The sequence below is a fragment of the Aulostomus chinensis genome, chromosome 23, assembly GCF_037954235.1.
Source record: "Aulostomus chinensis isolate RoL2024-O1b breed Wild chromosome 23, RoL_Achi_v1.0, whole genome shotgun sequence".
Lineage (NCBI taxonomy): Eukaryota > Metazoa > Chordata > Actinopteri > Syngnathiformes > Aulostomidae > Aulostomus > Aulostomus chinensis.
Window position 1 is genome coordinate 18,048,210 of NC_141342.1, and position 22,019 is coordinate 18,070,228.

At 44.1% G+C, this 22,019-nt stretch overlaps 2 protein-coding genes across 4 annotated transcripts in view; both read right to left on the reverse strand.

Moving 5' to 3' along the window:
* kif19 (kinesin family member 19) overlaps positions 1-5,792 on the reverse strand; it is a 34,007-nt gene extending 28,215 nt beyond the window's left edge. Inside the window, exons 1-2 of the mRNA XM_086195023.1 lie at positions 5,411-5,792; positions 2,616-2,696 (exon numbers count right to left, since the gene is read on the reverse strand). Of these exons, the coding sequence (XP_086051149.1) occupies positions 2,616-2,696; positions 5,411-5,449 (120 nt within the window). The 5' untranslated portion in view covers positions 5,450-5,792. The remainder of the gene's footprint in view (positions 1-2,615; positions 2,697-5,410) is intronic.
* A 992-nt stretch (positions 5,793-6,784) lies between these two features.
* The window catches only part of ttyh2 (tweety family member 2), a 75,998-nt gene continuing 60,763 nt past the window's right edge, over positions 6,785-22,019 (reverse strand). Inside the window, exons 6-15 of one of the 3 annotated variants that reach the window (XM_086195180.1) lie at positions 20,912-20,984; positions 16,013-16,082; positions 15,844-15,899; positions 13,668-13,760; positions 13,482-13,574; positions 12,325-12,467; positions 11,191-11,376; positions 11,027-11,105; positions 9,504-9,530; positions 6,785-8,573 (exon numbers count right to left, since the gene is read on the reverse strand). In XM_086195180.1, the coding sequence (XP_086051306.1) occupies positions 8,493-8,573; positions 9,504-9,530; positions 11,027-11,105; positions 11,191-11,376; positions 12,325-12,467; positions 13,482-13,574; positions 13,668-13,760; positions 15,844-15,899; positions 16,013-16,082; positions 20,912-20,984 (901 nt within the window). In that variant the 3' untranslated portion in view covers positions 6,785-8,492. The remainder of the gene's footprint in view (positions 8,574-9,503; positions 9,531-11,026; positions 11,106-11,190; positions 11,377-12,324; positions 12,468-13,481; positions 13,575-13,667; positions 13,761-15,843; positions 15,900-16,012; positions 16,083-20,911; positions 20,985-22,019) is intronic. The other 2 variants (XM_086195177.1, XM_086195181.1) reach the window with 2 other exon arrangements.

The window sequence follows — 22,019 nt, forward strand, 5'->3', positions numbered from 1 at the left end:
TATGATTATTTGTGACTCATGTGATGACCAAGGCAGGTGAGACATCCTATAGCAATACAGATCCGTCCATTCCGTGCACTATAATCTCACAACATCCCTGTGTTGTAGTGACCTCCCTCACAATATCCTCTCCACTCATGTCAAGGCTGGCCTGGTAAGCCCATCTCAAGCTATGAGTAAACAGCAGATTCCTACAATCCCTCTGTATCATAACAAGTGTGTATTGTAAGCTTCGCTAAGCCTTTGCTGCGAATATGCCTGGGGATCCTGATATAACCTCACCCAAGTTCTCTTATTCTCTCCGCAGATATTCAAAAAAAAAAAAAGAAAAAAAAAAAGAAAAAAGGAGGTTTTGTGCTTCATGACCAGATTCAATAGCTTAGCACGCACCAACGTCTCTTCCACCTGAGGTGTTGTTGAGCTGGAGACAATAACAAAGCCTTGTGGTGGTGGCTGTGTCAGCACCATATCTACCTGCCAACCACTACGCTCTAATCCCCTGTGCCCAAGCCTATTTTAATGATGTCACTGCAGACAGAAGTGCTGATGGTGTAATTGAATTACTTCTGAGAAGACAGACAAACAAGTCTTATCGCAAAGCTGTGGATTATCTGTTTCTGGAAGTGTTCTCTAGTAAAAATCCTTCAGCAGCAACCACTACTAGCCCCGGCCCTCGCATGATAGCCTCCAGCACTTGTCACCGGCGCAACGCCACAAATCTGAGTCACTGTGTCGGCTGTTGCTATGTTGTTGCTTCTCTCGCTTTGTAAAATACAAGCGCCTTCAGCGAGGGAGCAGTTTGCCAGTCATAACGCATGTAGTCAGCGGCACTACTTTCATCACCATCGTCGTCATACACTCACCATTGAATGGTCGTCCCCCCAGGGACCGATTGGAAAGCTTGGAAAGCTAGGACTGCCAGTGAATACGATCCTAATGGGGCTCCCACAATATGTCCTGCTCATACCGAGTTGTCGCCTGCCTCATGAAGCACAACTGTGCTCTGGAGACAGGAGTCTGAACGCTTATCTACAGCTAGAAACAAACAACATCTGCCTGTAGTTTAACTTCTGTAGTTTGCGTGGCTCTAACACACTGACGTTGTGCCTCGTTCTGACCGAACTCATTAACAAAGATTCCTGTCAGGGTCAAATACAATTAGCATAATGAGTTCTCTTGTCATAAACCATGTCAGATTGAGACGGGCCAAAATATGGAAAGAGGAAGAAGGACATGGCGTCGTAAATTCTACATGTCAGATCTTTGATACCTACAGCAGGTTCCAACTCAAGTGCCGGAGTTTAAAGGTGCGTTTAGTACACGCAGTGAGGCTCCATGATGCCGCATCTCAGGAACACCTCGAGGGAATTTCTTCACACTGGTGCTCAAGAGCAAACTGAAACGATATTTTGCTCAAAAGGTCAGGTAACATCTCGGGAACCCCTGGCAGAAATACCATAACGAACCCCACTGTTTATTTTACTGACTGTATTGTACATTACAATATTTGGACACACAGGCACTCATCGAGGAAGTGTGGTGCAGTATTTCTAGTGTAGTTGAGGGCGGTAGAGGATTCAACGAACTCCATGGAACGGAACCAAGTCTCTTCTCCTCTTAATCGGTCGCGCGGACGTCCGCTGACATTGGGACAGTGGATTAATAAACTAGCGCTAGACGGGTGCAAGTAAAGCTCACGCTGCAGTTTGCTGCTGCCAAGCAGTTTGTGGCGCAAAAACCTGAGCGTCAAAACATCGTTCAGTTGTTACAAGTTATTTCCTTTAATGTAATGTTCATTTCATATTTTATGCCATTATCACCAACAGCAGGGATTCCTTCCTCTGGGACTTGAGGATGTACTGAAAACTGTCACGATCACCACACATGCGCATGATATCCATCGTATCCTCTGTAACGCCCCGAGGAATTTATTCAAATTTAGCTAAAAGGGTGTCCACTGGGACTCCGGTGGTGAACTGAAAAGATTTTGGCGGTCAAAAGTCACTGTCACCTGACACCTATGCCATATCTGTCTTGTCTTCTTTTGTAATCACAAGAACGCCAAAGTGATTAAGAGACTGGTCGACTAATTGCGTCACAGCAACCACTGATTTCAGTCGGAGAGAGACCTTGCAACGGTAGAATCTTTTCTGTGTGACTTCCGACGGAGCTCAGAAGCTGCTGGTTTCCCACTGCACCTCAGTCACTCAGCAAAGTCGGGCTTTCAGCCGTCTCCATATGAAAGAACCTAAAGCTTTCAATCAGTCGTTAGAAAGGTCATTGCCTTTTCTACAGGTCTGAGTCATCCAGCTTTCATTTACAGAGTGAAATGTGACATTTGAGCTTTACAAATGCGTTGGTTTTTCAGACAGACATATTGGCTGTGCCAAGGTCCCTGAGGTTACCTTATCTGTGCACCTTACTGGGAGAGGGAAGAGGATTTTGAAATGAGACAAGCAGCTTCTCCCAGAAACATCATGACCTCATTGCTCACACGCACACATTCACAAAATGTGTGCAGGCAAAGCTCAACAGGATACTGATGCACACACAAACAAAAAAACACACACACACACACACACACATAGCGGTCGAATACAGGAAGGTCATCCCACCTGGTCGTCCACTCTGTGGGCCACGATCGTAGCCGTCTCCTCCTGCTCAGCATCGCTGAGGGGTCGGATCCTCAAGGCAACCTGGAGTACAAAGAGAAGTTCTTTAAAAGACATTCCAATTCCTGAAATTGTAGACTTGAGGGAGAATGGAACAAAATGAGGAGGTATGACAGTGACGTTCTCACTCCAAAAGGGAACTGGCCGTTTGGTTTGTTCTTCTTCTGTCTGATAAATACAATTTTATATTCAAAAATCTATCGCTGCTTTGTCTGTGTTTGCTCCAACAACCTAAACGCGGTCGGGTCGAGTGAAATGGACAGTGAAAACACTCGATGCCGCTCCCATAACAACTAGGATGTCTTTATGAGCGTGGATAAGCCCACTGCAATCGCCACCCGCAAACATTAAGAAACAAATTGGAGCGATGACATTTTCACACAATCCGTAAATGCTCACTTCAATTAAGGTACAGGCACCTGAAGCTTATGGAGGTTGAAATAACCACCCCTTGTGAATGCTACTTTGATTCTCTTAACATTCCTTTCTCGGCATGAAAACATTCAGCAGGGTAGAGAAGCTTTTAATGGGGGCAAAAATGGAACGAAAACAATATATCAGCATTGATTTCACACACAGTCTAGCATTTGACTCAAAGGTGTAATTAGCAGTGGCACTTTTTAACACAAACAAGTGACGCTGAACGATTGCATGACTCATTTTTACTGAATTACTGCAGCATGAATTCCTGTTGCTCACGATAAACAGATAACCACCACTTTATTGATTCAAAGTAATTCACGTATGACTGTATACAAGTTAGCTTCCTCTCATATTAATTTCTATAAGGCAACCTGGTTGTAACCCCCACAGTAAGTTGTAAATGTGCCTAATATATAATTCAGTTCGTTAAATAGTCACAAGTTATGCATCAGTGTAGCATTAATACCAATTACTAGCTGTTCACAGCATGTAAAATGTGTAAAATGGCTTCATGGGGCGTAATTCTCCCATTACTACTACAACTAATAAGAAACCTCATTATCATCATCATCATCATCATGGCGGAGCACCAGAGGGAATATAAAAGCATCTCTCTCTGTCAACACCCTGTAGAAAGTGTATTACACGCTGGACAAAAGAGACCCGGCTACTGAAACAGCCACTTCAATAATTCAGAGAATGTTATTGGTTGTGAGACGCAGTCTAGAGAGAACAGGCACCCAGCTGGCCGCCACCAACTCCACCACCACCACCACCACCGCGCTGATGCAGGGTGAAGGTGGGCTGTGACGTCAGGTGGCCAAAATTCAACGCAGGTACGTCGATAACGGTGATGATTCAGTGTCACATACTGACACCCGCTGGAGTTATGGTTCTTCTAATCGCATTTAAAGTTGTAGAGATGAGCCGTTGTCACAGTGTAGAGCAGCAGGGATTCTGTAGTTTTGGATCAAGGAGCTCAGCATCGTCAAAGGGTTCTCTCAAATCGAAACAGTAGGACTTTTATACTGGATTTTGTCAATAATAATAATAATAATAATAATGATAATATTAACATCTGTGGCAAAAGATGTTGGTAAGACTATGTTGAGATAATATTCACAAACACACACCACCTTTTTGAGGTCTGAAGCATAAATTCAATCGTAAGTGCTAAGCTAACGTTATGCTAACAAATTACACTGGCTGTATAGCGTCGCCATATCTACTCTCACGTTTCTTTGCCAAGTGATCAATTTTAATCTAAGGCTCCAATTTAGCTACTTGTTAGAAACCAGTTCTTTTTAGACATTTTAAAAGCTTTGAAATTCACAAATGTGAATATTTACAGATGCTGTGGCAAAAACGAACATTAAAATATCTTGAACTCGCGTTTAACAATCCTTGTTTCAGGCATGTCGCCAAAATCCCACAGACTTTGAGACAAAGGAATATATTGAATGATACAAATAACAACAATATTAATAATAACTTCTATCGATAATAAAAGTGATGTGTTCCGAATGATAATGTTAATACATCTTGAAATCTTCTCGTTGATGTGAATGTAGATTCAACATCTTATACTTGCATTTCCTTTGAAATTTCTAAGGCGCGTCTGCTTTGCATTTTCGAGTGAACTTAATTGAACATTCTTTGTAAAGAATAAATTGTTTTCTGAATTTCATTTTATGTTTATGATTCCTGTGAACCGGATATAGAGCTGAACATTTGAATAAAAATCAATTGAAATCGCAAAATTTGCCAACACCAAATGTTAAATTACGGGCCTCTCTATTTTGATTAAAAATAATAATCAGTGTACAGGGGCATATCATCTAAAATCAATGCTTGAATCGCTCCAATAAACTTGTACTGAGGCTAAATTGGGAAAATCTGTAAACTGTTGCTAGCGATGAATAATATTATTGTCATCGGAATGTCAGATATGGATTTGTTTTTCTCTACTATGTTTCAGTAACAATCCAGTTTTGTTCCAGTCTCTTCTTTGCTTATCATTAACCTCGAGGAAACATCGCCACCTGGTCCAAAATTGTTTGGAAAAATCAAGAAAAAAAGTTTAAAACAACTTTACATTAGTTTTCCAGCGTGAAAACATGAGGGGGGTTTAAAAAAAATCACATAAACAGGGTTTCATACTGATACTAACATTGTTCGAAAATATCGAATCGGAAAAATCGAATATCGTGCGGGATTAATGTACAAGCAACACATTCATATGGTACTTTGATCAAAGTAGGCTACCGGTACTAACACAATGTGCAGGTAGGAACAACTCCAGAGGACGGACTCACGGTTAGTTGATGGTCTTTGGATTCTCCCGTGTCCTTCATGGTGGCTCTCCTTCAGTGTGGAGAACGTCTCGGTACCTGCATGCTCCCCCCCACTCTTCCTCCTCCTCCTCTTCAGTCAACTACTACAACTGTGCTGCAGGTGCTGCTGCTAAAAGCTACTTCCGAGCTCCTCAACGTCGTTTCCAAACACCCCCCCACCCCCCTCTCCCTCAGCTCCTCGAAGTGCGTGAGCGTTCCACCGCACGAGCAGGACGGGGAAACGCGTTCAAAGGGAGGTCGGGGGGGTCCGCTTCCTTTCCCCTCTTCCGTCTCTCCCGGCTCCTCTGCCCGGCTCCTGCTGCCGCCGCTGTTGCTGTCGTTGCGGGTTTCCTTTACGCGCGTGAATGTGTGCGCGCGTGCACCTGGGGCGTCTTCGTGCACGTGCCAGGTTGTCCTTGGAGACCCGCGCGAGCGCCGGCGGTGTCAACCCCAGTTACAGTAAACAACAAGTTTATTATGCGAGGAGAGGAGGGGGAATATTAGGTACGTTCATAGCGGAAAGAGAACACCTACATTTTTTTTTAATTAGTGTTTTATGTGATTTTAATGGCTAATTTTTTTGCTTAATTTTTGTAAAACATAAACATATGCGGCCCATAATGTAGCTGTCACGTTCAAAATAATATTTTTGTCATGCTGTCAGCTATTTCTATTTATTTATCCATTTATTCTGTTAATTAAAAAAAAAAGTGAACGTACATACTTGGGCATCGGCACCAGCGCGCCAGGATCATGAATGGATTTAAGTAATAAACTGAGAAATTAAGACCGGAAACAACAATAAAATACAGGGCAAAACGAATGAGCTGTGCCCCTCGGTGAGGGTTTTAAGCGCCGTGCTGCCACCTGCTGGAGGAACTGGAACACATTTGTTGGATCAACGTTCATCCAGGAACCACAAATGCTGAGAAATGATGAGAACCTCAAGCAGTCACGGCCTTCCAAGACTATAGGCTTTTCTTTACTTTAATTCAGGGTAATTGGCAGATTTTAAAGCACCCTGGGATGAATTTTGCTTTGGATCAAAATAATAATAATAAACTTGGTTGAACTTGATTAGATGACATTGGACTCAGGTAGTAGAGACCAGTTTCTTCCTGGCAGGTTTGTTTGCGTTTATCAATGACAAGAAGAAGAGTGAAAGAAGGAAGCAGTGCTCAAATCACACTTCTAGGTGGCCAAATGTGTGACTTTTATTACAATTACAAGATGTTTAAGAAATTACAAGTGTGTACGGAGCCCCCGTGTGGCCATAAAAAAAAAACAAAAAAGTATCCTGGGGGCCGCAAGATTCCATCGTCGTCTTCCGCTTATTCCTTACTAGTGAGGGTCGCGGGGGGGGGGGGGGTGGAGCCTATCCCAGCATCTGCGGGCGAGAGGCGGAGTTCACCCTGGACAGCTCACCAGTCCATCTCAGGGCCAACATACAGAGACGAACAACCATTCACACTCACAGCCACACCTACAGTCAATTTAGAGTATCAATCAGCCTCGTCCCCTCTTGATGTCTTTGGACTGTGGGAGGAAGCTGGAGTACCAGAGAGAACCCACGCAGGAACGGGGAGAACATGGAGACTCACACAGAAAGATCCCGCTGATTCGTGACCAGTCAATAAAGCTGAACGCTTTTCCCGTGCAACCAAAACACAACGAAAACAAGCACAAGTACTCAAAAGAGGTTTATTGAGCTCACGATTAGACCCCCAAAGTCCAGAGTCAGACACAGAATGAAGCACCACGTTCAGCGCCTGTACAGAGTAACATGCCAAACAACCAAATAAAACTGCATGTATCAAATAACTGTTAGTCCAGGTAAAGGGTTTGGATGATTCCGTTTGATGAAGCTAGTTACCTGAATACTCTCATTAATCGCTGTTAGAGCTGCACATGTAAAGGTAGTAATTAAAAGTGTCTTTAGTTCAATTAGAGACGCAAAGAGCATGAATGAACGGCCCTTTAAGAGGATAGAAAAAATGAAATAAACCGTGATCCTGTGTAACAGAAACACAGAATACTCAAAAGAAAAAAAAATATTATTTTTTTTGTTTGTTTGTTCAATGGCACATTTTATTTTATTTTTTTTTTGAGACAAAAAAAAAGTCAAAACAAAAACCACATCAACGTAGGACATGAGTCAGTTATCGTACAAGTTATTTACAGGAGCCGTGGGCGGGCGCAAGGCAGCCTCGTCTCCGGAGACACGCCGAGCTTCGCTTGCAGGTGTGTGAATGTAAATAAATTATACCGCAGAACCTCCCGCTGTGCGCTGCCGGTGCTGTTTGTGCGCCACAAATACCGAGCACGAAGCGAAAATACACAGGAAATATGACATGTTTACATCAGCTCTCGTGTTCACTTTCCTTTTTTTTTTTTTTCCTTTTCTTTCTTTTTTGTTTTTGTTTTAAATCTTTGGAAACCTGAATGTTAAGGTGTCAAAAGCCGTGTGCACCCATGTCACGAAGCTGTGGGGCGACAGAGGGAGGCGGTTCTCTTCAAACGGTATCCACGGAGCATTTTTTTTTTTAAAAACGACCTTTCAAATTCCTGGGGGGGAACAACAACAACAAAAAAAACAAAACCAAACAAACTGGCTTTCAGTGCATGAATGTGCTGCTTTGTTTCATGACATTTTATTGTAGTAAATCCTTAAAATAGCGGATCTGCGTCATGGGCATCTTTGCCGACACGCTCCTGCCCCGCAAGCTCACGGAGGAAACCAGAAACACAGGCCTCGCGCTCGCGTAGGCCAGGTGTCGTCACACCGCAGGTCGTCCTCATTCCTCAGCTCGAGCCCGACGGCTCACGCGAGGCGGGAGTGTTGGCGTCTTCTCCAACAAATGCCTTTCATCATTTATGAGCACATAGAGAACAGTTCAGATATGGTTCCGCTGTTGTGTGACCGCGCACACACTCACTCACCAAGTCCTGTAAGAGTGTGTGTGTGTGTGTGTGTGAGAGAGAGAGAGAGAGAGAGAGAGAGAGAGAGACAGAGAGAGAGAGAGAGAGAGAGATGCTGTTTCCCTCCTCCGGCAGATAAAGAAGTCTATACTTGGAAGTCGTTCCCAAAGTGTCTACTCTGCTCCTCAGTCATGGACAGATAGGTGGCCCGCATACTTGGAGAGTACTGAGGAGGAAGGACACACACATACACACACATAGAGAGCACGTTAGGAGCGGGTGGTTCCATGTGTTTCATAGACTTCAGTCACCACTACAATGTAGAACCCTTAGTTGAGGGAGTGTAGGCTGGGGTGGACTGGGATGGGTAGGGGGGGTCGGTTTTTGTGGGGGTTCAAGTCTTAAAGTGACATTGTCTTGTGGATGTGGATTAATCAAGGCGTGGAAACAAGCCACAGCTTGTGGCCACAAGAATGGATTAACCTCATCCCCTGTTGATGTCTTTGGACTGTGGGAGGAAGCTGGAGTACCAGAGAGAACCCACGCAGGAACAGGGAGAACATGGAGACTCACACAGAAAGATCCCGTGCTCCAGCCGGGGCTGGAACCCAGAACTTTCTTGCTGTGAGGCCACAGTGCCGCCCATAACAAGTTCTACCTTGTGCCAAAAATTAATCAAATTGTGAGAACAAGTTATATCTTATGGCCAGGATTTCATCAAATTCTGGGAACCATTCATGTCTTGTGGCCACAAAACATGTTTCTCTCTACCTTCCTCGGCGCCACCTCAGGAACCGACAGTTACGTATTGAGACAAATCACTCCGGACTCACGCACTACTTTGACATGAACTGTCTTCGCGGCTTCTTGTGGCGATGCAAGCTAGAGAACTGGATGACTGGAGCAGGACCGCATGCACAAGGAGGCTACATCTGTGGGGAGACCCTCCGACAGAGGCAACTACAGTACCACCCTGTGAACACCAGGGGCAGACAAACCCTCACTAAAGACTCTGGGATGAGAACAAGAGTGGAGTTGAGGGCCATGCGGAACAGGGAACCAGACAGCCATGTGAGGTGAGGGAGAGTTACGAGGCAGAGATGCAACAGAGGAGAAGTGAGGGATGAAGCCCTGAGGAAGAGTTGAAAAGACTTACTCTGTTTCTATACTGCTGAGAGTATATCTCCAAAAGTTGATAAAAGAAAGAAGGAATATATATAAATGAAAAATACAAACAAACATATACATGACAAACAAACAAGGAAAAATAAAAATGGAAAAAAAAAAGCTGTTAGCCGATAACTACTGCATGGTGCTGTACAGTCATGAGGAAGCAGTGAATTATACATTACTTGCTGGTATTAATTTGAAAAGAAGGCAAAGTGCATCACATTTTCTGCTCAAGTTGCAACTACAAGCTCAAGTTTAAAGAGTGGGATGACAAAAAAAAAAAAATTAGAGCTTCGCATTTTTTTACTAATCATCAACAAAACGTGAGGAGTAAAAAAAATAAAAAAAAAGTAATATTTTAGAGTTTAAAGCTCCAAACATACTAACAACGTACAAATAATGAGGGATTTTTTTTTTTAAAATTACACGTTTTCCCATTTTAGCAAATTTCACCACGTAGAAAATAACAGTCCGTAGCGGCACGGATCCACACACATGCAGCAGCGACTCCATAAAAATTTAACCAAAAAAGGGTCTATTTCTGTCCCCGTATATGACAAGAGACAAGTGGTGAATTTGCTTAAAGGGGAAGAAAATCCTTCAGTGTCAAGAGAGAGGTTATTGGTTAAAACCTGAGTCACGTCCTCTGGGGAATTTGTCCTGAGAGGAGCTAAATGATGTTCGCTCCGCGCTAAAATATTAACCACATTACTTCTCCTCTCCTGGCTTTGGTACTGTAACACAAACTCATGCAGACATATGGAGGACTGAATTTTGCAAGAGCACCTTTTAAAGAATGTTTTAAAAGTTGATCAAAGCGTATGACACTCGCCTGAGGGAATCAGAAATTGAACGAGTCAAGTATTTATGGACAAGAGGTACTTCTTCCGTACAGGGAATAATAATCTGCTCTGTTTTTCCTGAAATAATGAGCCATCGTTTTGATGGGAAAGGAAAGTGTTTCAGCTGTCTTGACTGACATAATGAGGTAGTTTTCATGGGAAGATAATCTCAACAGTTTTATTTTCTTGAATGAACAGGATATATTCTCTCTCTCTCGAGAAAAAACAAAAACAAAAAAAACAAAATAAGGCGATCAAAAAAATTCAGCTCAGTTTTTCCTAAATTAACGAAATACTTCCAGGTAGATCCAGGTTGTTGTTTTTTTCTCTTACTTCTTATTTTTGGCATTTTAAATCAATAATTTAGGAGAGAAAAAAAAAAAACGTTTTCCCGGGGAAAATTTGTCCCTTAAATTCCAACAAACTGAGGTTTTGTTTTGTTTTGTTTTTTTCTCCTCAGGTGAATGAAACGCGCGTCTGTAAAACATGGCTTCAAATTTCAGTTTAAAGGTGAAATTTAAGGAGGAGAGTGAGTTTAGACTCAGAAAAACGAAAAATAAATAATGGTTGTGTATTGATAATGAAACTATTCCCTGTGCTTTAAATCTGGCAAGCTCAGAAGGAAATGACATCACAGAAAGGACTTGGTCTCTGGGACCCAACGCACCGAGGGTGGAGGAGAACCTCGTCCTATCAGAGGCACGTTCTCGTACCGAGGGTTCCCCCCGAACAGAGCTGTGTGGTTCCTGAGAGGAGAATAAACCAGAACTCAGAGGCTGTGAGAACTGTGAGAACCACGCTTTCCTCCCAGCGCTGTCTCCTGTCACTCACATGTACTCTGACATGGGGGCGTTGGAGACGGCGGGGGCGGGCGGGTGAAGGCTGTTCTGGCTGCCCATACTGCTGCTGTAGCTGCAGAAGCTGTGCATGTTGGTGTGGTTGGGGTTCTGGGAGCTCATTCTCCCCCTCCGCGGGTTGAAGGGGTCCTCCTCATCGATGTCATCGTAGTCTTGTTCCCTGGAGGAAGAGGGGAAATGTAAGGAGAGGAGAAGTTGGACCAGGAGCTCATGTGCAAAATATTACAGCTGGTTACAGACTTGAATGTGGACCTAAGTTTGATTTATTGATTTGTTCTGAAGACTGGAACGCACCCTGAGAGCGTACACCTCCAGCAAGGCAAACGTCGGGCCTCTGACACTTACAGTGTTTTTATGTCCTGGATGTCTTTGATCTGAGTCCAGCCCCCTCCTCTGTGCTCTCTCCTCCACAAGCAGGAGGACATAACTCTGCCGGTTTGGATGTTTATATCATGGAAATCTATAATTCACAACTGATATTAAATCAAAACTCCTTCACTATCCGTGATGATCGTTTTTCTGGTCTCCATGTTTGCACGCACGGGTCAGAGTTCACCTACAGGTGAGAATCTTTGTCCTGCAAAGTTTGCTTTTATGCTTCACAACGATTGCGTGGGAAGTGGCGCGCACCTCTTTCAAGCCCCATTCTGTGCATATTGTGCACTTATAAATGAGATGCCTGGGGATGAAGTCGCAGTTAAAAGGCAGCAGAGAGAGGTGTGTGTGTGTGTGTGTGTGTGTGTGTGGGGGGGGGTGACATCTGACTTGGGGACTGTCAAACTGCCTCTCAGCCAAATCTCTCTTAATTCTAAATGAAAACTTCTTTTCTTTCTTCTTTTTTTAAGCTCTGTGCTCTTGTGCTCATACATCCAAAGGCTTTTGCTGTTTTAAAAGTTGCCTTCTCTGTGTGTGATTTGGGTCAGCAATGATGTGTTGTCACCCCACAGGGCTGCCCAAGGGTGGGGCACAACATAAACAGAGTATAGAAAGTATTCACACACGTGCGGTGCACGGTCGGCTCATCCAGTGTATGATGCTGCATGGAGATGGGCTGGGGTTGAGGAAATGAGGGCGCTCAGGCAGCCAGACATGCAGAGAACGAACTGACCTGCAGGCAATTTGTCTCCACGCCCTGGGAATGGCACACAGCATGACAGTAAAGGCACAAGCAGCCAGAATAGAGAAGAGGCAGAGGTAGAGCACACCCTCCACCCCATCGTAGCACACCCCCACCATCGCATCCAGGTAGTCCTGAGGAGGTCAAACGAGGGAAATTGTACACAACTTGCTTGTATAAGCAAACTCTCCAAGTGTTTGTAGCAGATAAAACAAAACATAGACGCACAGAAGAAACACAGGTTCATGTACTTGATGTCATGCAACTCGATCAAAAAATGTATTTCTCATTTCATGGATTCACAAATAATCTTAATCTCATGAAGATGTTTGTCACCATGGCACCACTTCCTTGTGACTCCAGAATGCAGAAAGAGCCGGGCCACATTTATTTCGCTTGAAGCTAATCGCGGCCCATAGCCACCGACTGCTAACAACAACAGCAAAACTGTCAAAAGCATCCACTTACGTGCTCTCAAAAGACATCATTCAGCAGAATCCAGGTCACAAAAACACAGAGTTTGAGCTAAAGTGAACAAACAGTAAGACTTCTGGAACGAGCGAAAGCGTTAAAGCTGGTTTGAAATTGTTAGTTTAGCTCACATCAAAGTGTTCGTGGACGACTGAGCGTACGGTTTCACAAAGAAGACCCAGATTACACCGGTGAGAGTTTGTAAACTGACATTTTTGGCAGCTTTGCCGTTCACATTGGTGGCTATGTGCGCTTTAAGGCTCTGGCAAGCAAACATACAGTACGTGGCTGGCGCCTTCTGCATTCTGAAGTCATGAATAAGTAATGGCGGGCATTTCTGAGAGCTCAAGGCACCTATTTGTGAGTACCTGAAAGGCAAAATACACTTATGTATTGCTTTAAAGCCTAATTCATGTCAAATGCATGTAAATGCTACAGTGTCCATAGTTCTCACACTCACACACACACACACACACACACACACATACACACACACGACAGTACAAAAACCGTTTGGGGAAGCTGCACTTGTTATATTTGGTATTCTTTCTGTTGTGCATTGCTCTGCTGTTTTCCCTGTGCAGCCTCAGTTTTATGCTGAAATCCTGCGCAGCCGTTTACTCCCCTGTTGACCCAGTTGTGCTGCTGTGATGCCAATTAGGATGCAGTTGACAAACCTTGTTGAGCCCCCTGCAGTCCAGCAGGGCAGTCAGCTGGTGCAGGCTGGCCTCCGAGGAGTTGAGCAAGCGCTGGATACCCAGAAGGTCTCTCTGTGGGGAGGTCAGGAGCATATCACTGAAAAAATAACCATTTCACTCCCAGTTTTTACCCAGCATGAAGGTTTAGCTTGGTAAGAGCGATACCTCAGCCGAAGGAAAAAGAGGCACGGCAAACTGCAGCAGACCCTGGATCTGGATCTGCATCGTGGTTAAGGACCTCTGGAATATTGTCAGACTCTGCAGACAAGAAATGAAGTTTGAACACAGAGAACATTTCAACGATGGTCTCGAGGCCAGCATTTTTAATGTCCACACACAGTTTTGACATACACTGTTCAGAACAAGATTTTCTATGAGGGTCCATTTTGAGTCTCAGTTTGGCCTTTCCAACAGACAGGGAACAGGTTCTGTGCCCATTCACAACCTTATTTTGAGTCATTCTGAGCTTTCTCACCAACAAACAATTAGTTCCAGACCAGGGCTCACACAATCTTGAATGGCACCGCTTCAACTCTGGCGGGAAAAGGGCAATTCTGGACATGTAACTCAACTTTCTCACCAACAGGGGGCAAAATAGATCCACCCCATTCTGCACAGCTGAAGTGGATAATCACATTTTACCAGAGAGGCAGCACCTTTCACCTCATGCTTCTTTTAAAATTAAGTTTAACACATCACTCGAACTGAAACAATCTGCCACATTTCAGGAGTATAAGTGTATCTTCACAGTCAGCCAACCTAACAAGAGAAGACTGGAAAACCCCTGGCCCGTGGCACAATGCTAAATTGAAAAAGGACATGGTCAATTACCACAACCACCCATAAATGTAATTGCTTTCCTCTGATCTTTTTGTGGATCTGCATCGGCGGCACTGCTGTCCGTGATCACACTGCTCTCCGCCGGGCAATCTAATGGCCTGATCCGATTTAGCTTTTTACTTTAGCTTGGGTGAACTTGTTCTGAGCCAAATCAAGTGAAAATAGGACAGAAGGCATGGATGGAGGAGGACAGAAAGAAAAGCAGAAGACATGATGATGATGATAAGAACAGAAAAAAAAAAGGAGCTCTGGCGAGCAGAGTGGAGGCAGGAGCGATGTAAAGAGCACAGAGGGTGGGCCTGCAGCTCCTCAAACAACAGAGACAGAGGTTGCATGCTGGCCAGGCAGGTTGAGTCTCTCCATCTGCCAGCTTGCTTGTGAACCTTGTACCTGTTGGGTTTCTGTTCAGCAGAGAGAAGCGCGCTGACTTTGTTTGCCATGAGGGGTGACGGGTATCTGCTGTCGCTGCGCTCTTGTTATCCCCAGGGTTACGTCCACGAGAGCCAGATAATCAAATCTGAGCTCTGCAGGGACACAGTCCTCAAAAGCGGACATTAAGACTGACGTCAGCGGGACTCCAGTGACCTGACGGACACTCCTCACTCTGCTTCTCCGACCGACAGAGAGGACGATTCTTTCATCGCATTTTGCAGCCTTTGCGTTGCCTTTTATTTCTGGTCGTGTTTCCATTGAAGAGTAAGGCAAATTCTAACACTGGAAGTGACGGGGAAAAAAAAGGGAATGCAAATAAGGTGCGCTTTCACCAACTGGTTCGGAGAGAAGAAAATAGGCTGTGCTTTTTCAGTTAACAGACAGCAGCACAGGCAACTAGAACTGCGGCCTTGTGCAACCATCTGCCGGTGAAAAATGAAAAAGGTGATGTGGAAATACTTCCAGTTGGGCAAACTGTCATTTCATACTAGCTTGTTCTGCCCATGTTGCATGCTGCACGCATGGGAATATTCAAGAAGACGCCAGCAGCAGCAGAAACAGCTGGTCAGTCAAAGATGTTGCTACGTGAAAAAAAAAAAAAAAAAAGCAGGTTGTTTCAAACGGTGGGCTGGATGCCTTTGGTTTGCATTTAATCTTTTTCTAAAAAAAAAAAAAAAGATGTATGAAAGAAAGTTTGATGTTTCTGTTGAGCTTCTCCAGCGTGACGTCAAAGGAAACACGTTCACAGTGGATTGTCTACCTCTACTGCTCGATTATAGAAAAGAACGAGGAAAATAACTTTTCTCTCCGAGGACACGTCTATATTCAGCTGCAGATTTCTATTTCGATTTGTTGTGAGCATTTGAATGAATTTGTGAAAGAAAGATTAAAAAGGGATCCACACTTGTTCTGAAACACACGTATAAATAAATGACAAGTAAAAATAAAATATGAGATGAAATAGAAATGCATGATTTCATCTGCAGTGGTAGCTATTATTTGAGCAATAGTTATGTCCAGATTGTTAATTTTTCAACCATTTCCAGCCCAGTTTTAAGCCAGTTCGTACCTGCTGGAAGGGGTTGGTGAGAGTCTGGTTGCAGTAAATGTAGTAGTGGACGATATCTGAGAACAAAACACAACCAGAACAAGAGAGCAATCATGAGTTGTTCATGCAACTAAAACACAGTTCATGTCAAGGTTCAACGCTGGTCAGTGGGAGTCACACTGAAGCTCACCCGTGCCGATGATGCCCTTTATTTGGCCCATGATGTACTTGTCAGGGGCGATACAGAAATCACTCGTGCCCTGAAACAAAACAGGAGACGTGTGAGAACATAAAACAAAGACACGGTTGAAAAGAAGGAACAGTTTTTGAGCTACGGTGGAAACCCATGAAGAACCGTTGAGAGTATCAGGTACACCCGCAAGTCTTTCATTTTGGACAAGGGGAGTTATAATAATGACTATCGCCTTGATCGTTCTTTGAGGAACAAAGAGGAAGGACTGTATTCTAAGAATCCACCTCAAAACACTTAGACAGGAATTATATTCTGTCACTCAGCCTCTTTTACCCCACCACACTGTGATAACAAGGAGCCATGCGAAAGCTAAATGTCCCCGAGGCTCATTGTATGTAGCGTAACTCACTGCAGGGCCTGTATGGTAATGATCTTCACATACTGTGGAACTGAGAAAAAGCGAGTGTAGTTCTTCCGTAAACCTGATCCAGTTAGTAAAAACAACAGTTAGCAATCATGTTTGTTAGAATTCCTGGAGGGAAAGGAGAGATTCTCGGAGAAGGGAGAGCTCTTACTACCTGCTGTCGGTAATTACGAGTTCAGCAAAGGGGTGCATCCATTTATTGTGTTCTCTCTAATCAAACACAAAGAAATGCTATTTGAAGTTTCCCATGCAGAAGCGCAAACATAGGATAAACACACCTTTAAACACAAGACGGCGTGTAAACAACACAGGTGCGCGGGTTTGTTGTTCGCCTGAATGCAGCCGACTTCTGTCATCATTATAGCACAGCGACAAACCTCCCTCTCATTTTCTGTGGGGTGCAGCAGCCTGGCTGCATGGCAACTAGCGTTTCAGAGGCAGTGACTGGGTGTTCATGGTGGAGCTTGACGAGAGGCCTATGAGGAAGAGGGTATTCTGGGTAGTTTAAGATGGTGGTTCCACGCTGACACTTGGATTCCTTGAAACAGTCAGATGTGGAGAGTTGCCCACACGGGTACATGTCCTTTTATTTTAACTCTGCATACAACTGATGACCTGTCATGTTTGCTCCAGTTAGCTGGAGTTCTAGTAAGTTGGGACTGAGTCTGACTGTCTTTCATCATTGCTGGAGAGGAAATGAAGTCATATGGGAGATTTTAGCTCGAGCCAAATCTTTGAAGGATTCAAAACACACTGAGCGCCATGTATAACGGCTTGAAATGTCCATCCATCTATTTACTGTAGCTCAGCCAGATTTGGGTTGCAGTCGCAGCAGACTTAGAGAGGGAACCCAGACGTGCTTCCCAGCAACACGCTCCTCCTATGGGACCCCCAAGATATTCCCGGGCCAAATGAGATGTATAATCCCTCCGGCGCGTTCTGGCTCCACGCCGGTGCCTCTCTCCTCCAATGGGAGCTGATCAAGAGCATCCCAAATAGATGCTCAAACCACCTCAGCTGACTCATTCTGACATGAAAGCATGTCAGCTCTCCTCTGAACTTCCCTCAAACTCTCTCAACCGCTGAGCCAAGCCAACAAAGGAAACTCATTTAGTAAGGGGCCTACATGTCTCTTTGATCCTGATTCTGGGACCTGTGGTCTTGGGGGTATGGGTGTTCCAAGACTAAGCGGTCCGAGGTGGATCTAAAACAAGAGTAATGGACATTTCCTGATGATTGCACGTGTTTGGGAGAACAGGAACCTCGCCCAGAGGAGGGAGCAGTGATACCGTCCAAGGGCCACAAAAAGTCTGTTAGCCAGGCCTTGACCAGCTTGGAAAACCATAATGCAACTGTCATTTTAACACCCCACCACCAGCAGAGAAAGGTCACGGATTAAGATACGTTCCAAAACAGGCAGAGGCAGAGGCAGAAGGAGACAGGCAGAGTGCTGACCCCTTGCAGAGTAAACTGGCTCCAACATTCCAAGGATGTAGAGAGCCACTTCTATGATGGGGGAAGCAGCTTGAGATGGAGGAAGAAGTGGCACAGTGAGCTAGAGAACCAAATTCCTTAAAAAAAAAGGGGGGGGGGGGCTTGGAATGTCTCTTCTTTTTTAGTTGACCCTTTTGAGAGTCGGGCGCAGGGATACTCTCGTGAGTAACCAGATCTATGACATCAGTGACTGGAAAAGCTGTCCTTGGACTCCCTCGGTGGTGCCCTGGATGGGTCACTGCCTGATGACTGCATAGTTCTGCTGGGGGACTAAAATGTTCACATGGGCAATGATGGAGGAACAGCCATCCTGAGCTGAACCCAAGTGGCCTGAAATGTGTCATTTGTTATTCAAATCTGTGCAGATCCTGAGTCACTGAGCAGTACTTTCACACACGTGCAGGCGGTGTCTGTACAACCTCACGCAAGCAGTTTGAAAACACACTCAAGTACCGTTGCCTACTGCCAGAGTGACAAAGACACACACAGTGTAACACAAAAGACAGGCCTCTATCACGTTAAAACAGCAGTGAGGACGCGTATTCACACATATGTGCACTTACACGTCCATAATTAATGCCTGAAGGAGTTGCCACAGATACTTCATGTAATTACTTTGTTCACAGCCGTTAGCCGTGCTACGCCACGTTGCTGCCGGTGCAATTATCCGGCTGTTCAAAGTAGGAGGAAAGGTCAAATCTATAGCAACCATACAGTCCAGACAGGGTCGAACTCAGCCAACCACTGTGTGACAGACGGGCTACGCAATGACATAAATGCCATGATTTTGTATCCCACAGAGAAGACAGGATGTAAGATTCAGGACTGTTCGTTCTTTCAGTGAGGATGTGGAAGAAGGGGGGGGGGGAGGGGGTTGAACACAAAAACTAACAATTGCTTGTCTAGGGCCGCATCTCTGACCAGAAAAAAAAAAAAGCTATAAATGTCAATCTATTGTGAAAAGCAACCTAAACAACCACTCACAAAGTTTCTGGTATCTTTAAATGTGGATGGATATCTTCAGGGCAAAAAGACCTCAGAAGATGTCATTTTTATTTTGACTTATCTTGTAGCCCCACATTCAGGCTGGATTTAGACTAGAATCATGTGCTTTTGGATGGTGTGTTTTAGCTGCGGGGGACCACAGGAGTGAGACAACCCAGAAAAGGCAAACCAGAGACAACTTTTGGAGATCCTACTGTTACTCTGCCACAGCCAATCATGTGAGCCAGAGAGCAGACCAGGAGACACCCACAGGAGGAAGGACCTTGTCATGGTTTACCATGCAACGTGTAGCATGTCACAGCAACAGAGACGATGAAAGACAGACCGATCCCCATTGCCTGGCTTGAAGTCTTTGCTACAAAAAAATGGATGGGAACCAGTTTTCTTTGGCTTGCGTCCACGTTTTTTTTTTTTTTTTTTCTTAGTTTGAGGACAGGAAATGAAGGAAATGGTTTGTGTCGATGGACAGGATTCTTTACGGCTTTAGGTGAACTGCTTTTTATCCAATATGAAAACCACTGTCTGGATTGGGGGGTTAAAGTTCATAATATATCACAAAAACAGCCACGCAGTGTCACGCCCACACTGCCACTCAACCGCTGCAGTGCCTTAGTTGGTTGGAAACCACATTCACGTCAAAGTTTTTACACAAGAAAACGTCACGCTGCAATGAAATCTTTATGGTTTTGGTGATCTAATGGCCTCTTGTGCCACTTGACTACATTTTTTCCCACCTGCAACATACACATATATTAATTTTGACTTATTATGTTTTTTTTCTCTTTCCAAAGACAAAATTAAAATTAAAATTGACCAATCACATAGAAGGTAAAATTCAATTTAGGGCTAGCTTAGCCTCATTTGGTTATCTAGCTAAGTCGCTGACCAAATGGTCGGTGTAAATAGGTGTGTGTGTGTGTGTGTGTGTGTGTGTGTGTGTGTGTGTGTGTGTGTGTGTGTGTGTGTGTGTGTGTGTGTGTGTGTGTGTCTCATGGCACAAGTATCAAAGGAATCCTACAAAATAATCCACAGGAGATGAAATAAGAAGATGCATCTAACATGCTGCACCTCCTGCTGGGTTCTACCTCCCGACATATTAACAATCCTCGAAAGTCAAAACAGGAAATCCAACAACAAACCTGTGAAAAATAGCACACATGCCCGACGCAAGAGAGCCAAATCCCAGAAGCCACGCAGCTGAATACAGATGTATCCTTCACATATCACTCCATTTGTCCTCCTGCAGGTCATACGAGCATCAGAGGGGTTTTTTTTTCTGCTGTGGTTTTGAAATAAAACAATGCAATTATTCTCTTATTCTGCCTGATTTCAAAGCTCCAATTCCTGTTGTTGTGGCCTTGACTTTGTATAATGATGCTGACGAGGTGTGGGTTTGGGATTTAGCTCTTTTGTTGGTCTATTTATAGCCACGCGCCGTTTGAGGGTAGAGATCAAAAATATTTGAGTTGACAGACGAGCAGAGAGGAGAAGAATTGGACAGCGAGTAGGTGCTAAATCCTTCTCAGTGACACTGCACACCTCTTTGCATCGCACTTTCAATTTACACAGTGCATATTTAAGAAGCTCCAGTCGAATGAGAAGTTTTTCTGCATCAGGTCACATGCATTTCACGTCATTATGTTCTCCTGGCAAGCAGCATATTTGTAAGACTGCAAACTGTGAAAAATCCCATAGCTTATATGATTGCTTTGACAATTGTTACTCTTCCTAAACACACTGCACAGTTGTAATTAATACAAACAACGTGCACATAAAAGTGTGGCACTGGATACACCACAGTGCATAAATCTTCTCCCGAACCAACACATATTAGAAAGACATTTTTCAAGTGCAGCGAGTGTAGTTAAAGCAATTTATCACAACTGTCAGGCGTGATAAGAATTGATTGCAGGCCAGTGTGCCAGTGTATTTTGGGGCAGGCTGGTTAGTCTGAGTGAAGCGAAGCAGCTCACCACAGCGGTGGCCAGGTCAGATCCCAGAGAGGCCCAGCTCAGGACCAGCGTCAGCACTCCGAACACCATCATCCTGCAGAGACACGAGCAGAGAGCGGGTCACTTTACAGCTCATGAGAAGAACGTGTCAGCGGAATCAAATGAAGATTAACAGAAGCTTCAGCGACCCGTTCCTTCCTAACAGGAACAAGTCTGCGTTCTGCCTCTGTGGTTTCTCTCTGTGACGTCTCAGTGTCACTCGCCGTTTATCCAAATAATGAACAACCGGGGATTCGAAACACAGTGATGAATGTTTTACATCACTTGTCCCACACTGGGATTTCTAAAATGTGGAACTGGAAACAATTCTTCTATTATTCTACAAGAAACGGAGCACAAACAAGAGTAAATTGTAGTTTGGTCACTTCTGGGCAGCACAATCAAGCAACAATCAACCACATGGTGCAAAAGATGTTCAGTATCTACAACATGTAGGAAATTTGCTGGTCAGGAAACATGAAAGGTAATTAGTGCCGAAATACTTATTTTAATGACATAAAGGTTAGGGATTTTATTCTCAAATAAAACACATTTTAATTGCGAGGTTTAAAACGTTGATTTAAAAAAAAAAACCAACCCGATTGCAGTTTAAGCACAAATGTGACCTGTTCTCTCAGGTCCAGCGTGCAAAGCTCCGCCTCTGTTCTACTCCAGTTTTGTATCTTTTTGGATGTTTTTGTTTTTTGAAGTGAGAAATTACTTGAATTTTAATTAAAAACTTTTTTTCCTCACAAAAGTAATTTGCACTTTACTCTTTTTCTTCTTATTCTCCGATTTTTGCCATTTGGAACTGGATAGCGTTGGTTTTCCCACTATATTTTCAGTGCAAACGGCCGATGCTGACAAGAGAACCCACACAGTGAGTAAAGCTTTTGTGACCTACGGTTAATAAAAATGTTGATCTGCTTTACGTCGGCCACTTCTAAGATATGGGGAAGAATCTTCTTACTGTAAAAAATATTTATGTAAACGACCATCCCCTGATGATTTCGCTTACAGAGAGAGGAAAGAGCTGTAACTGCTGTATAATTCTTGTTAAATTAATGGTTGATCCAGGCAAACTCCTCAC